Below are 13,051 nucleotides of genomic sequence, written 5' to 3'. Positions count from 1 at the left end.
AACCTAGACTCTGATAGGTGTTTGTCAACCTGTTCTTAAAACCCTCCAATGATGGGGATTTCACAATCTCCCCTGAAAGCCTATTCCAGAGCTTAACTACCCTTAGAGTTAGAAAGTTATTCCAAATACCTAACCTAAATCTCCCTTGCTGCAGATTAAGCCCATTACTTCTTGTCCTACCTTTGGTGGACATGGAAAACAACTGATCATTGTCCTCTTAATAACAGCCCTTAAAATATCTGAACACTTACCAGGTCTCTACTCAGTCTCCTTTTCTCAAGACTCAACATGCCCAGTTTTTTTAACCTTTCCTCATAGGTTAGTCTTTTTAAACCTTTTATCATTTTTGTTGCTCTCCTCTGAATTCTCTCCAATTTATCCACCTCTTTCCTAAAGTGTGGCACCCAGAATTGGACAAGTTATCCAGCTGAGGCCTCACCAGGGATAAGAAGAATGGGACAATTGCCTCCTAGGTCTTACATATGACATTTGTCTTAATATACCCCTGAATGATATTTATCTTTTTTGCAACTGCATCACCTGTTCAAACAGACACAGGTTCATTGAGCTGAGAAAGTCTTTAAGGCAGAGCGCTAACTGGGAACAGCTCAGGATGACTGAGCAGCACAAGTCTAAGTTCTGGAAAGGGCAAAAAAGAAGCTACTAAAGAGGCCAGTCTTACCTCCCTACATATTAGAATCAAAATAATTATTTAGAAGTGACCCTGACTCATCGATCCCATCCACTGTAAAGAAAGTTGAGGACACATCCAATAGTAGTCCAATGTTTTGACTTTAGCCAGAAGGTCCGGCAGCAGCAGAGAAGATGAACTAATTGTAGGATAAGTTGTCAGTATCTTCTATTTCATCTAAACACAAGGACTTGAAGTACAGCTTGTTCATCTTAATTAAAATGAGAGTGTTGCACACAAATAATTTCACTTGGGAAAATTATGCAGAAACATTTACTTTAATAGCCAAAAAGAATGACAAGCTGAAAAATGTTTATACACTTCAATAAAGCAGCAACCAACAAGTGTGGAGTATCACAATTCGGACTGGCAATTTGAAGAAGCCAACCACAAATGACATGGAGGATTGCCAGAAAGAGCCCTTCACACACTCTAGATTATTTTATGTGGCTAGGTAAAGGATACCTTGCTTTAGAGTTTCAAGCACCCAATAATAAATTCTCAATTGGGAAATATAAATAGAAAAACATGAAAATATTATGGCAATACTTGTCTTTGTAAACCTTCCTTTGATGACTTCTAAGAAGCTTTTGGTATTGATGCCTGTTTTTGCAGATGGAACTAAAATATTAATCATGTTCACCTAAAACCTAAGGACTCAAAGCTATAGCTACCTCACAAAGGCATCTCCCAATGGAGTTCCCATACAAATAGGCTTCTGTTTCCCTAAGATAGTATTAGATCCTTACTGCTCCATGTTTCAAAGCAGAGAGCAAGCAAAGAAGTGGTTTGAGAGGAAGATCACGCCATGTTGGAATCCTCACTCTCAGCCATAACAGCCTCCACCTGCTCATCAGAGGTGGTTCTTCCTTTTGCTGCGCTGGACTTCTTTTTCTTCCTTTCCTTTTGTTCCAGATTATTCAATGCAAGCTCTTCACTCTTCTGGGTGATATACCTTAGCTAACAATAGAGAATTAATCAGTCGTCTGCTGGGGATTCAGCCTGTTCACACTCCCTAAGAAAACAAGCTGGCCAACTTCCTGTCTACAGACAGAAACATTCCACAACCAGTAGGGCCAGGCACCAGCTGTTTTATTTTTTGTATAAAACCTTCATTCTCAGTTGGATTTCTGTAGAAACATCTTAGAGAGCTGAGATCCCAGTGCTGGATCAGGGCCTTGGCTTCGATGTTGTACCCTGTTCCCTGACTAGCACACAGTTAGTAACAGCTATGTTTACACAGATTTATAGCTAGCACAGCTGTGCTTTCAGTATGGAGAGAGCACAATAATCTTGTTTCTCCTCACAGACACACCACACCCAATTAAGTTATACTGCATCTGGTAGTTAGGAATATAAAATAAAGCTCCAATCCTCACCAATTCTTCTGAGATGGGCTTGTGTCACATGTTCCACATGGAAGGAAAAAGTTACCCAGATAAGGCTAAAATTAGCAGCTGCGGCATGCTTGCAGAGAAGTGTACAAGCTTGCACAGAAGTACCTGTTTAGACTGTAAACTTCTCAGAACAAGGTCTGCATCTCTGGTTTCTGTGCAGTGCCAAACACAATGTTGGTGCTTAACAAATACTTGTTCTAATGTGAAGGATTTATGTTCTCTTCCTGATGAAGTTTAGATGCTTACCAGGATAGCTGTTACATGTAACAGCTAAGTTATGTGTATTGGACATTGGATCTCATTCAGGCCATCAGATGACAGAATATTTACAGAAATCTGGGAAGAATAATCTCTACTTTACTGAGGTGTTAGGTCATTTAGCAGCATTGATGAGATTTCTCTGGCCCAAAACTCAAAAACATGATGACAGGAAAAACAAAAGACTCTCTTTGCAAGTCTGAAGATATTGTAACATGTTCATTGGGGGTTATGTTCTGTTCCTGGGGCCTCAGCAGCTTTGCTGTATCTAGAACACAGCTGATGCTCCAGCTGTAATCAGATCTGTGCTACTGTACTGAGGAAGAAATGTCAAAAACTAGAGCAGGATAAAAAAAGAAATCAAACTGATTGCCAAGGATGCTGGTTGGAAGATTGGTCTTGCCAGCCCACTATCCATATCTTTTACTGGGTTATAATTTAACAACAGGTGTTAATTTCACCATCTATTGTTTTTATTCAGATAATCCTGGGAATACTCTTGTAATTTATTAAGAATAAAATGGGGGGAGGGGAGCGAAAGGTGTTAATCTCACCAAAGAGCTGCTCCTCCTGGCCAAAAGCTTCACATCTTCTGAATTGATTACAGTTCGTTTTCCATGTCTGCATGAAATTAAAAAAAACAACCAGTTTTCAGTATGTTTGCTGAGACCTGTAGCAAAGGGGTGTTAAAAAACACTACGTAAGAAAGGTCTGTACACCTAACCATGGGCTCTCTCACCTTTATCTGACCATCTTAGAATGAGATAGATCAGCAAGAGTCCCCAGTCATTCTTATTTATGATAATAGGTGATATTTAGACAGACCAGGGGTCTCAATGCTCTTTACAGAGATGGATATTATCCCGATTTTGCAATGCCCCTTAGGGTGCTAAGCATTTCACAGAAGACTTAAAAAGAAACAGTCCTTGCCACAAAGATCTTACAATTTAAACTGATGAGAAAAACTGGCATCGAGCATTCAAGCCACTTGTCTAAAACTTACATAGTGAATCAGTTTCAGAACTGGCAACAAACCCAAGTGATCTGGATCTACAGATCCTGTTCTAAGCCACACTCATTTGAACCCAAGCAGTCTCCTAAAGCTCTGCTGTTCTTGAGATAAACTCCCATGTCCTCACCTGAAAAGGGTGGCAGGGTCCATGGAACATGTTAAAATGGTTTTAAAGTCCTTCCTGGAGGAACGTATCCAAAAATAGTAATGGGTAACTGTACCTCTGCAACCAGACCCCTCATATACAGAATTCCACCATGATCAATTATGTCTCCAGTCCTATTCACCTATTAGCCATTACAAGAATTGGTAAGATGACATGGACACCAGCGCTAGCAATATGCAGATGACACACAGCTCTACTTCTCCTTCATCATCATTGCTAAGATGGCCCAGGGCTTTGATTAAATCAGCTCATTGATGAACAGAAGCTGGTTGAAGCTGAACCTAAGCAAGACTAAGGTGATGCTGGTGGGAAGAGGAAAACACTTTGAGGAATTCGCAGTTATGGTGCAGTCTCCCTTGGTTGAAGGTACACAACCATAACTGGATAATTCAGTCCATTGTTTAGGAGGGCTCTTGAGTCCTCGCTGATGCTAAGCTCTCACATAACAGCATCTATGAGAAACATTTTCTACCATTTCCAGTTGCCTATGTCTGGGTCCTAGCTAGTCACTATTTCTAACTCTGGGTCCATAGGTCTGAGTCTAGGAATGTGACCTAGCTGACATCCTTCCTTGGGATGTGGGATGTTGTAATCCAGCTGCCTAGACCCTGAAACCAGTGACTTAGACCTCCTAAGCCTCCCAGTCACTCACACATGCACTCTGAGAGTTCCACCTGAGCTGTGGGAACTTTGGCTTTCAGTTGAAGCACTTTGGGGACAACATGGCAGAAAAGCAAGGAACACAGACTTGGAAAGGAAGTTCTTAAGCACAGAAACTTTTCTCTTAAGGCAGTTGAGAGTCCCAGATCTTGGAAAACAACAAAAAGTCCTGAGACACCCCTCTCATCATCTGATGTCTCTTCCTGCAAGTCTTTGTTACACACTGTGACAGTCAACTCCCCTGCACAAAGAAGGACCTTGCTCTTAAATAAGACCTCTATCTCTCTGCCACATAGTCACACTGAGAAGCTCCAGACCCGGGAGTCAACTTTGCCCCTTTCTTGTGGGCCCCTACATAGAGAGACCACTGTTCCATGGGGATGTGCTAGTAGTTGAGACAATCAAAATTGGCAGCCTTAGATCACAATCTTGATGGCTTTGCAGTCCTTCAATGAGATGTTAAACACCTTTCCTGGGCAGTGAGCACGTCCAAGATTGTGCAGTCACAGCGCCAAATATTTCCACACATAGTATGAAATAAGTTCATAATCTGACATGGACATCTCCCATTCTGTCACACTCACCATCATCCACTTCAAGTGCAAAGCACATTTCTTCAGATACCCTTCTCTAACACAAACATAGTGCACATATTTGTTTTTGTTTTTTTAAATATACCCAAACACTACACACAATTTCCTCTCTAGGAAGAGAATGAGAGAGAAAATGAACCACACATGATGGATGTCAGTCACATCACTTAATGGTTTAATGGAAGGTGCTCAGATTCTGTGGTGATGATGGCAATAGAAGAACCTATATAGAACTGAAAATTGGCACCTCAAAACAACGCAGCTCCCTCTAAACACCATCTTAGGTTACTGGGTCAGTTTTGACCCAGAGTGCCACCTGCTGAATCCCCAGCACCACTTTAAGCTCCCTAGTTCAACTGGATAAGACACCCCATACTGCTAAGCACTGAGAGCTTGTGAGTCATCTAGTCCCACTCATTTAGATGATAATGCATTTCCCTGTCACCTAAAGACACTGATTTAAAGCTATCACTTGCAAAAAAATAAACCCTTCCAGTGACCCAGAGGAAGAAGTGTGCTGGCAGGCAGCCACACAGGGAGATGATGTAACACTGGGAGGGGAAGGCCTCTTGAGAGGAAAGAGAGGCCTGAAAGAGATGTCCCAGGTAGCACAGAATAAGGTGTAAGACAAGAGTGAGGAAGCTGCAGAGGAGTGTTTAGGAAAGAAGCCTTGGAAGAGCAATGAGAGTAAAGATGTAGATATGGGTGAAGTTGTGCAGGGTCCTGATGGAAGGGACAAGCAGCTTGAACTTGATTTCAAAGATGTGGGATTCAAAGAGGAGAATGACAGTCTCAACAGCTGGGAAAGGAAGGCAATTTTAGCAGTAGTGCCTTGTACAAGCGGAGGAGTGGCAATAAATGAAGGGATGTTGAAAGAGCAGAGATACAAGGATGCTTAGGCACTTCATGTTATAAAAGTCGAGTTACAGATACTCATCAGTTTAAAGCAAATACACAGATTACCCAAAACAGAGATTTAAGATCCCCAGAGTTTTTGCACACAGAAATAATACAATTGGGAGGACGGACTGTTGGCACCAAACCTGACTTGTTAGTACACTGAAAAGCTTCAGCCTCTAGAGTCTTCAGTCATTCAAATGGTTTCATAAAAACTTTCAATAGCAATAATTTTCTGTTACCCGGAGTTCTAATTGAACGGATGAGCCCAAATCAAGGCACATCACACAACAGAAGTTTTACAAGCTTAAAGCCAACTACTGTTAATCCGTTCGTCAAGAAACACTACTACTGCTAATAAGCACAGCAAAATGATAACCTCTGACTGTGGTTACTGTGCTATATTTATCCAGACACCTGCATGCAATTACATTAGAGAGAACACAATTCACACACAAGACTACACTCAGGAAGCAACTTTCAATACTAGGGCTTTATTGTCCTCTAGATAATTTATTTATTTTGTATTGTGTATGTTTTTTTCCTTCCATGGTACAAACTGACAAAGAAATTCTGAGACCAATAGATAGGAGGGGGAAAACAAGCCACAGTATTATCCAGAGTCCTTAAGACATTATTCACATCCATTAAAACAGTTTCTGAGTCAAGCACTCAGCAAACTTTGGAAAATGCCCTGACAGCTTTGAATCAACACTACCAATACAGACAGTGCACTCAAATGAAAAAAACATTCAACTCTTGACCTCAACCAAACAATGAACAGTGAATAAAAGCTATGTTCTAATTCAGCAAGGCTTCAGTATCCGTTACCTAACCTCACAATCGCCCACCAAATGAAAAGCAGGCTGGGCACCTAGAAAAATGCAGAAAGTATAGGCACTCTAAAATACAATGATAGGAGGATAGGAAAGAGAGGTCATTCTGTATCCAAATATGTCACTGAATAGAGAGCAAAAAAACAAGACTTTGTAAGGATTAAGTATTCTTGCAGTACCTACCTTGCAAACATTTCAAGGTCTTTTGCAAAATTTTCTGAAAGAAAAATTTTAAAAAGACATTTCACACAAACACTTTCTAAAGTCAACAAGATGAAATCTATTTCATTTCTATAGGAATTATAGTGGCCAATAATAATGTCTCATGTACAGAACACCTTTTGACTCAAATCATTTCAGAAAATACATATAAAAACCGCTTGAAATGTCATCATCCTTAGGAATGAAGGGCAGCATCCATGCAAACAAGCAGAGTAAAATATGATGCACAACAGCATGCGGATGTGATGGATATTTTTGGATAGGGAGACCAGGGCAAGTCTCTGTGTATGATTATATAATAGCAATAAACTTCTACTCTTACAGACATTGCCCTGGGACCTTTTACATCCATGCAGAGCAAAAAGAACCTCACACTTTTAAGGTCTCAGTCTGAAAGACACGAACAGCATTATACTCAACTTATCTACCTTGGAAGCATGATGGGTTGCGTTATGCTAGAATTTGAAACTGTGGTCCCATGACTTCAGGTATTACAAACTTGAATATTAGACCTTTAAGCCATCTACTTTGGCCAAACACCTATGGCTAATCTCAAGTGATTAATGTTTATAAACCTCTGTCAGTGCTAAATATTATTATGGTTTCCTGTGATACTGCTGGAGAGGCCCAGTCCACATCATGGCTCTATGGCAGAAGTTGTACCTGGCGAGAAAATGACACCCTTTGGGGCTAATACCCAAGTGTTACAAGAAGTCCCGTGCACACAAAGTAGCCATGGCCTTGTTTGTTTTTTTTAAAGCATTCCACTAATTGCATCTATTTATTTCAAAGACTAGATATAAAATGGCAGTGAAGACTGCTGGACCATTGTACATGATAATTTCTAGTTAAGGAGAGAAATGAACAATAAGCTGACTTGGTAAATAAACCTAGGTCAGAGAGATGCTAAGCAAGCATAAGATCCCCAGATGGCCCAAGAATTTATATAGCAGTTGTCACGCAAAACCACCTGAAGCATTTTCAATTTACCTAAAACAAACAAGTGCAGAAAACACTTTCAAGAAACTGAATAGCTGCCATACAATAAAAAGGCAAGCCTCATCCCTGCAGTCAGAAAAGGTGCTCTCTGCTTTCCACCACCAGGCATCAGCCAGAACAACCATGTTATCTGGAACCATTATCATATACATTCTTGAGACCAGTTTCTTAATGTGGGCCATTTTGTTGCATAGATGAGGCCATAAATGAGGTTTCACAAACCTTGTGTTAAGTACCTCCTTCATGCCAAGAAAATAAAGTTCGTGTTTCTTGTACTCTTTAAAAGTGACCCAAGACACAGTCTAATTCCAGTTCTATTTTTTAAAAAGCACTCAATCTCCACTGATTGTTCCTGTGTACAAATATAGATATGTATGGGCATACCACATTGTCTAAAGGTGATCTCTGAAATAGCTGCAATGGTTTGTTTGCTGAACTGAATGCCTTTGTCTTCTGCAACTTCTTGGCACAGACAACCAACAGTGTAGTGAACTGCAGCCTTTAGCCTCTGCAACAATCCAAAACAATTACACAGTTGACTTTACATACCAATACATCATCTCTCACCTAAATTATAAAGAAACATTCACTGACTGAAAGGATAAAACATACATCATTGTTTAACCATGCAGAACAAAATTACTACAACAGCACATTTATGAAGTGTGTAGTGCCATAAGTGGGTATGATGCTTTAAAATACAGACAAAAATGGATTCCCTTACCTGTAAGGGGTTACAGACTAAATTAAATTGGGAAAAAACAAGATGGGAAAGGAAGAGAGAGTCAATATAAAATATATTGGGAAAGGTCTATGTCACTTAAGGATATCAAAGACTTTTAAACAAATTCTTAATATTATTAAAATATTCAAGTAATGAATGGTCAATGAAATCACAGCATCAATGACACCTTGCCCTTTGCTTTTCCGTTACAAATTACCTATAATAGTTTCTGTTTACTTAGGTTTGAAACCAACATTTTTTTATTTATTTATTATTTTTTTTTAAAGTTCACAATGAGCTCAGGCCACCTTTGTACAACTGATTTCATTTGTACTCTGTGTGTGTATACAAAAGTAAATCCTATTTATGGGCCTGATCCAGGGAAATGCTTGGCATCTTTACATCCTATTAACTTCAGTAGGAGTTGCAGATGCTCAGCAGCTCCAAGGACGTCCTTAGGGCCTGATCCATCTGGCAAATACTTAGGCCCAGATCCTCAAAGGTATTTAGGCTCCTAACTTTCAATTATTTCAATTGACGTTAGGAGCCTAAATACCTCTGAGGCTATGGGCCTTATATGCTTATGTAGAGCTTGTTACTCTGAAGAGTTTATGAGATCAACCACAGTACTAAGCACTGCAGCAGGTGGCAAGTAGCTGAAGAATCAAGATTTGAGTGGAGATGTATGCCCTGTCCAATATCCATAACTTAACTTTTTGGGAGAGCCAGGAAAACCACAATAATAATATAAATTAAAGACAGCATCTTTGGTGCTCTGAGGCCTTCTCATACTGTTGAGATGTACTCATTTTTAAATGCTGGACTTTTTTTTGTTTCCTCTGGACTGTTTGACTCTAATTTGAATCTTCCATTCAGAAACTGAAAATTTAGCACCTTGATTTAGGTGTAGGGTCTTCCAAAAATGTACAGTGAATTATATAACAGAACCATTTACTACATTATAACATGGAAGAGCCTAATCATGTATCAGTTCAGATACTGGCATAACATTATTTGCACATACCCAGTCCAGCATAGAAACGTACAGGAGGAAGACAGTAGAGCAATATCCCACAGTGGAAGTGGGTGGGAATGAACTGGAGGGGACACCATAGCTCTAGAAGGGGGTTAATTACACTTCATAGGCACAAATGGGAATCCTCCCCCTAGATAAAATATCCTCCGCGGGGGGGGGGGTCTTCATTCTCTAAATGGGGGTGGGAATAGCATCCCTGGGGATGGATGGGGAGGGGGGAAACAGAGCTATTCCCAAGAGCAGGTTGCGGGGAGGGGAGGAAGGCAAGAGTTAGGGAGAGGGAACAGAGTTAGTGCAGTTGGGTGCGGTGGAGGAACATGACCCAAGGAATGAGCTGGGAGAGGCCACCCCAAAGTGATGGGAAATGCGGGCGGGGGGGGGCTCCTATCCCAAGGGGACTGGGGGAGGAGGTGAGAAAGGAGCCCCCGAAGGTGACTGGGGGAAAGGGCAGCACCCTTGGGGGCTGTGTATATTATATAGGAGGGGACACACTCGGAGCGGTGCCACCCACGGGGTAAAAGAGAGAGGCGGCCTGGCGCCCCGGGACCGGGTCACCTCACCCTGTACCTGGGTGTGTAAGAGGCGCTCGCGCTCCTGCTCTCCCAACGGCTCCATGGCGCGCGCCGGCTGTCCCCCGCGACGGGCGGAGCCCAAATCTCCCGCCCAGCGCCCACGCGAGGCGGGGCGGGGCGGGGCGGAGAGGCGGTGCCGCCAGCGGGCGGGATACGGCGCTGGCCCGGCCTGGAGGAGAAAGGTGGGAGGGGAGCTGAGGCGGGAGGGATGAGGTGTGAAGAGCTGGCGGGCGGACGGGGAGGGGAGCCCGGGGCCATAGAGCGGGGCGGACGGGGAGGGGAGAGAAGGGAGCATAGGAAACATTTTAGTAAAAAATCCCTTAGCCATCTCTATAGCTGTCTAAAGCCTTTACAATGTCTGTCTACAGAACTCTTGGCATCAGTAACACACAATAGCAGTAAAGTCCACAGCTTCATTAAGATGCATCGAACTCATTCAGTTTTATACTTGTTACTTGTAACAGTTTCACTGAATGTCACCTTGTTCCTATATTGAGAGAGCAAAAGGAGCACTCAATTTACCTTCTCTGCCCCATTCATTATTCTGCACGTCTGTTATATCGCCCTTTTCATCTAATCTTTCCCATCTCTACCCATTTCCATTGCAAAGGTCTTTCCATTTTTGTCTTCTCTTTTTCCACTGTAAAACTGTCTTGATTCAGATACACCTTAACTAGCCACTAGATGTCAGCATTTTCCTGTACAATAAATTTTGATAATTTCACACATGAATTATTCTCCTTTTATTCCTGAATTTTCATTTTTAAGAAAGCATAAAGGTTATTATGCTGTAGCACAAGGAACAGCCTTGCCTTAATCTTGCCCTGAGATGCATAGAACTTCTAGCAATAATATTCAACATATGTAAAGTCAGAAATTACAACCCTCCAGGATTATCCTGGAGTCTCCAGGAATTAAAGATTAATCTTTAATTCAGGATTATCATGTGATGAAACCTCCAGGAATACAGACAACCAAAATTGGCAACCCTAAAATACAACCCCAAAACAAGCCAAAAGCAGCAGTTTTCAACTGTAAACCCTTTCAGTTTTCTGGTGTTCATCAGACTGAAAAGTTTGATTGCAACATTGCCATGCTTAGCTAGGTTGTGAGGCTTGGCTCTAACTGTCTCATCACACTGGCCATCTGTGAGCTGAGGGCATTTATTTGTGAGGGCAGCTCATCTGAGATACTTATGTAAACACCCTGTGCTCAGGTAAAAATGCGAGTAATTGTACTAACTGTAGAAGTTTATTTTTATAAATAATATTTAAAAAATTGTTGGTGCTGAAATAATGTATCTAATTTCTAAACTAGAAATATACAGCTCTCTCAAATACTACAGGCTGATTGGATTATGAATGGTATATATTGTTGTATCTCAATCTAACAGTACACAACAAATCCTATACAGTATCTCAGCAGGAGGTTAGACAAGATGACCTTTGCAGTCCCTTCTAACCCTATGAGTCTATGAATCCCTTTGCCTGTAGGTCACAATATTATTAACATGTTTATTATGAATCAATGCTTAACAGACAACCCAGAGTAGTGCCCTAATGTGTCCCAAAGAGTCTAAATAGACAAGACATACATAGGATGGGAAGAGGTATAACAGGTGAACAATATGACGGCTGCAAACATCATGTTAGTTCCATGATTGTGTGTTTGTTTATTTGGTGAGGACATTGGGTTTATCTAGGAGGGAAGGGAGGGATACAGGGCTAGCGATGGACAAAAGGGGCAAGTGTGGAGAGAAGCTGAGATGAAGACACTGGGAAAGAGAGGAAATGAAAGGGTTGGAGCAAGCAGGGAGTCAGCACAGGGCAGAGAAAGTCCAGTCAAAGCTGTAGAAAGTTCTTCAAATGTTGCTGCTTTGGGTGCTTCACCTGTACTGGCTGGAGTCTTTGGCAGGCTCCTCTCTGCTGCCCACATCAGGGAGGGACAGGCATCATCTGGGTCCTAGTGCCCCAATAATGTGGGGCATCTCCCCTGCACAGTTCCAGATACAGGGGGATCTAGGGAGAGGGGTGGTCCAGGCTAGACCCCATTTTACTCCCTCCCTCCAGTTCAGCAGTCCCTGCTTCGGTAGCTTCTCTCTCTACCTGCTGGGGTCTCTGGTTGGCTCCACTCTGCAGCCCACATGTGGGGAGGGGAGGCACCACCTGGGTCTTGTTGCCCCCCTGGGGTGGGGGGGCAGGTCTAGATCCAGGAGGATGCAGTTTTGGGTCCATGGTGATGCTGGGCGGTGGGGGAAAGAGTGGCCCTGTCTGTGCCCTATTTTACCCTGTCTCCCCAATGCAGCAGTCCTTTTTTTGGCTGCATCTGCACTTCCTGGATGAAATGTATGGTTCCTCTCTGCAGACCCCTTTCGGTGGTTTGAGAGACAGGGGAAGGCACCATTATTAGGATCAAGATAAGGAGGCATGATGAAAATGAATCCTCTTTACAGTCCTACATGGGGCCTAGCTGGTTACATCCTTGTTTTATTTTTTTATTTCTTGGGTGAAGAACTTGACATATTAGCTCAGTTTCACCTTTTATGCCTGCATCCCTCACTGCCATGACCTCTCCAGGTTATTTTGATACTGGGTTCTGTCCTGCTGTGCTTTTGCTACACCTTCTGATCTGATGTCCCCTGTAAATTTGATCCTGATTGGATTTACACCTAAGAAATACACGGCAAAATAAGACATGAAGTAGCTACAGCCATGCAGGTTGCAGAGACATATGTAATTGGTCAAGGAAGCCTCTGCAAAAATCTACAGCAAGTCCTGGCTACACACTAGCAGGATGTATCGCCACTTGAAGATTCTTCATCACTGTGACTGAAGCAATAGCAGATGAGTCATCAAACCATAGTGATAGTTGCCATAAAAGAACCTAGATAAATAGCTGGAGCACAAGGAAGGGATCCGCAGAGCAATTAAAGAACCACTGCCTTAGGTATGTGGTCTCCAATCATTCAGCAGTCTAGTTTCAAGCAAT

At 42.1% G+C, this 13,051-nt stretch overlaps 2 protein-coding genes across 2 annotated transcripts in view; one reads left to right on the top strand and one right to left on the bottom strand.

Annotated features, from left to right (window-relative positions):
* The window catches only part of DFFA (DNA fragmentation factor subunit alpha), a 355,095-nt gene that overhangs the window by 18,114 nt on the left and 323,930 nt on the right, over positions 1-13,051 (top strand). The gene's annotated exons all lie outside the window — the stretch shown is intronic.
* Positions 951-10,142, bottom strand: LOC116821936 (centromere protein S). Its single transcript, XM_075060340.1, has 5 exons — positions 10,059-10,142; positions 8,116-8,239; positions 6,694-6,727; positions 2,901-2,967; positions 951-1,651 (listed from the first exon to the last, which is right to left on the bottom strand). Exons 1-5 carry the CDS (start codon positions 10,104-10,106, stop codon positions 1,493-1,495), a joined length of 432 nt encoding a protein of 143 aa, XP_074916441.1. The 5' UTR covers positions 10,107-10,142; the 3' UTR covers positions 951-1,492.

The sequence above is a fragment of the Chelonoidis abingdonii genome, chromosome 23 (assembly GCF_003597395.2).
Source record: "Chelonoidis abingdonii isolate Lonesome George chromosome 23, CheloAbing_2.0, whole genome shotgun sequence".
Taxonomy (NCBI): Eukaryota; Metazoa; Chordata; order Testudines; family Testudinidae; genus Chelonoidis; species Chelonoidis abingdonii.
The sequence above is the reverse complement of the archived record's forward strand: the minus strand, read 5'-3'. Positions and strand labels throughout refer to the sequence as shown.

Bases quoted from the DNA above. Each gene is read 5' to 3' on its own strand.
- LOC116821936 (XM_075060340.1), bottom strand. From the start codon at position 10,106: ATGGAGCCGTTGGGAGAGCAGGAGCGCGAGCGCCTCTTACACACCCAG. The intron at 8,240-10,058 runs GTACAGGGTGAG...GGATTGTTGCAG, and splicing joins AGCGCCTCTTACACACCCAG to AGGCTAAAGGCTGCAGTTCA. The intron at 1,652-2,900 runs GTGAGATTAACA...CTCTATTGTTAG, and splicing joins CCAGGAGGAGCAGCTCTTTG to CTAAGGTATATCACCCAGAA.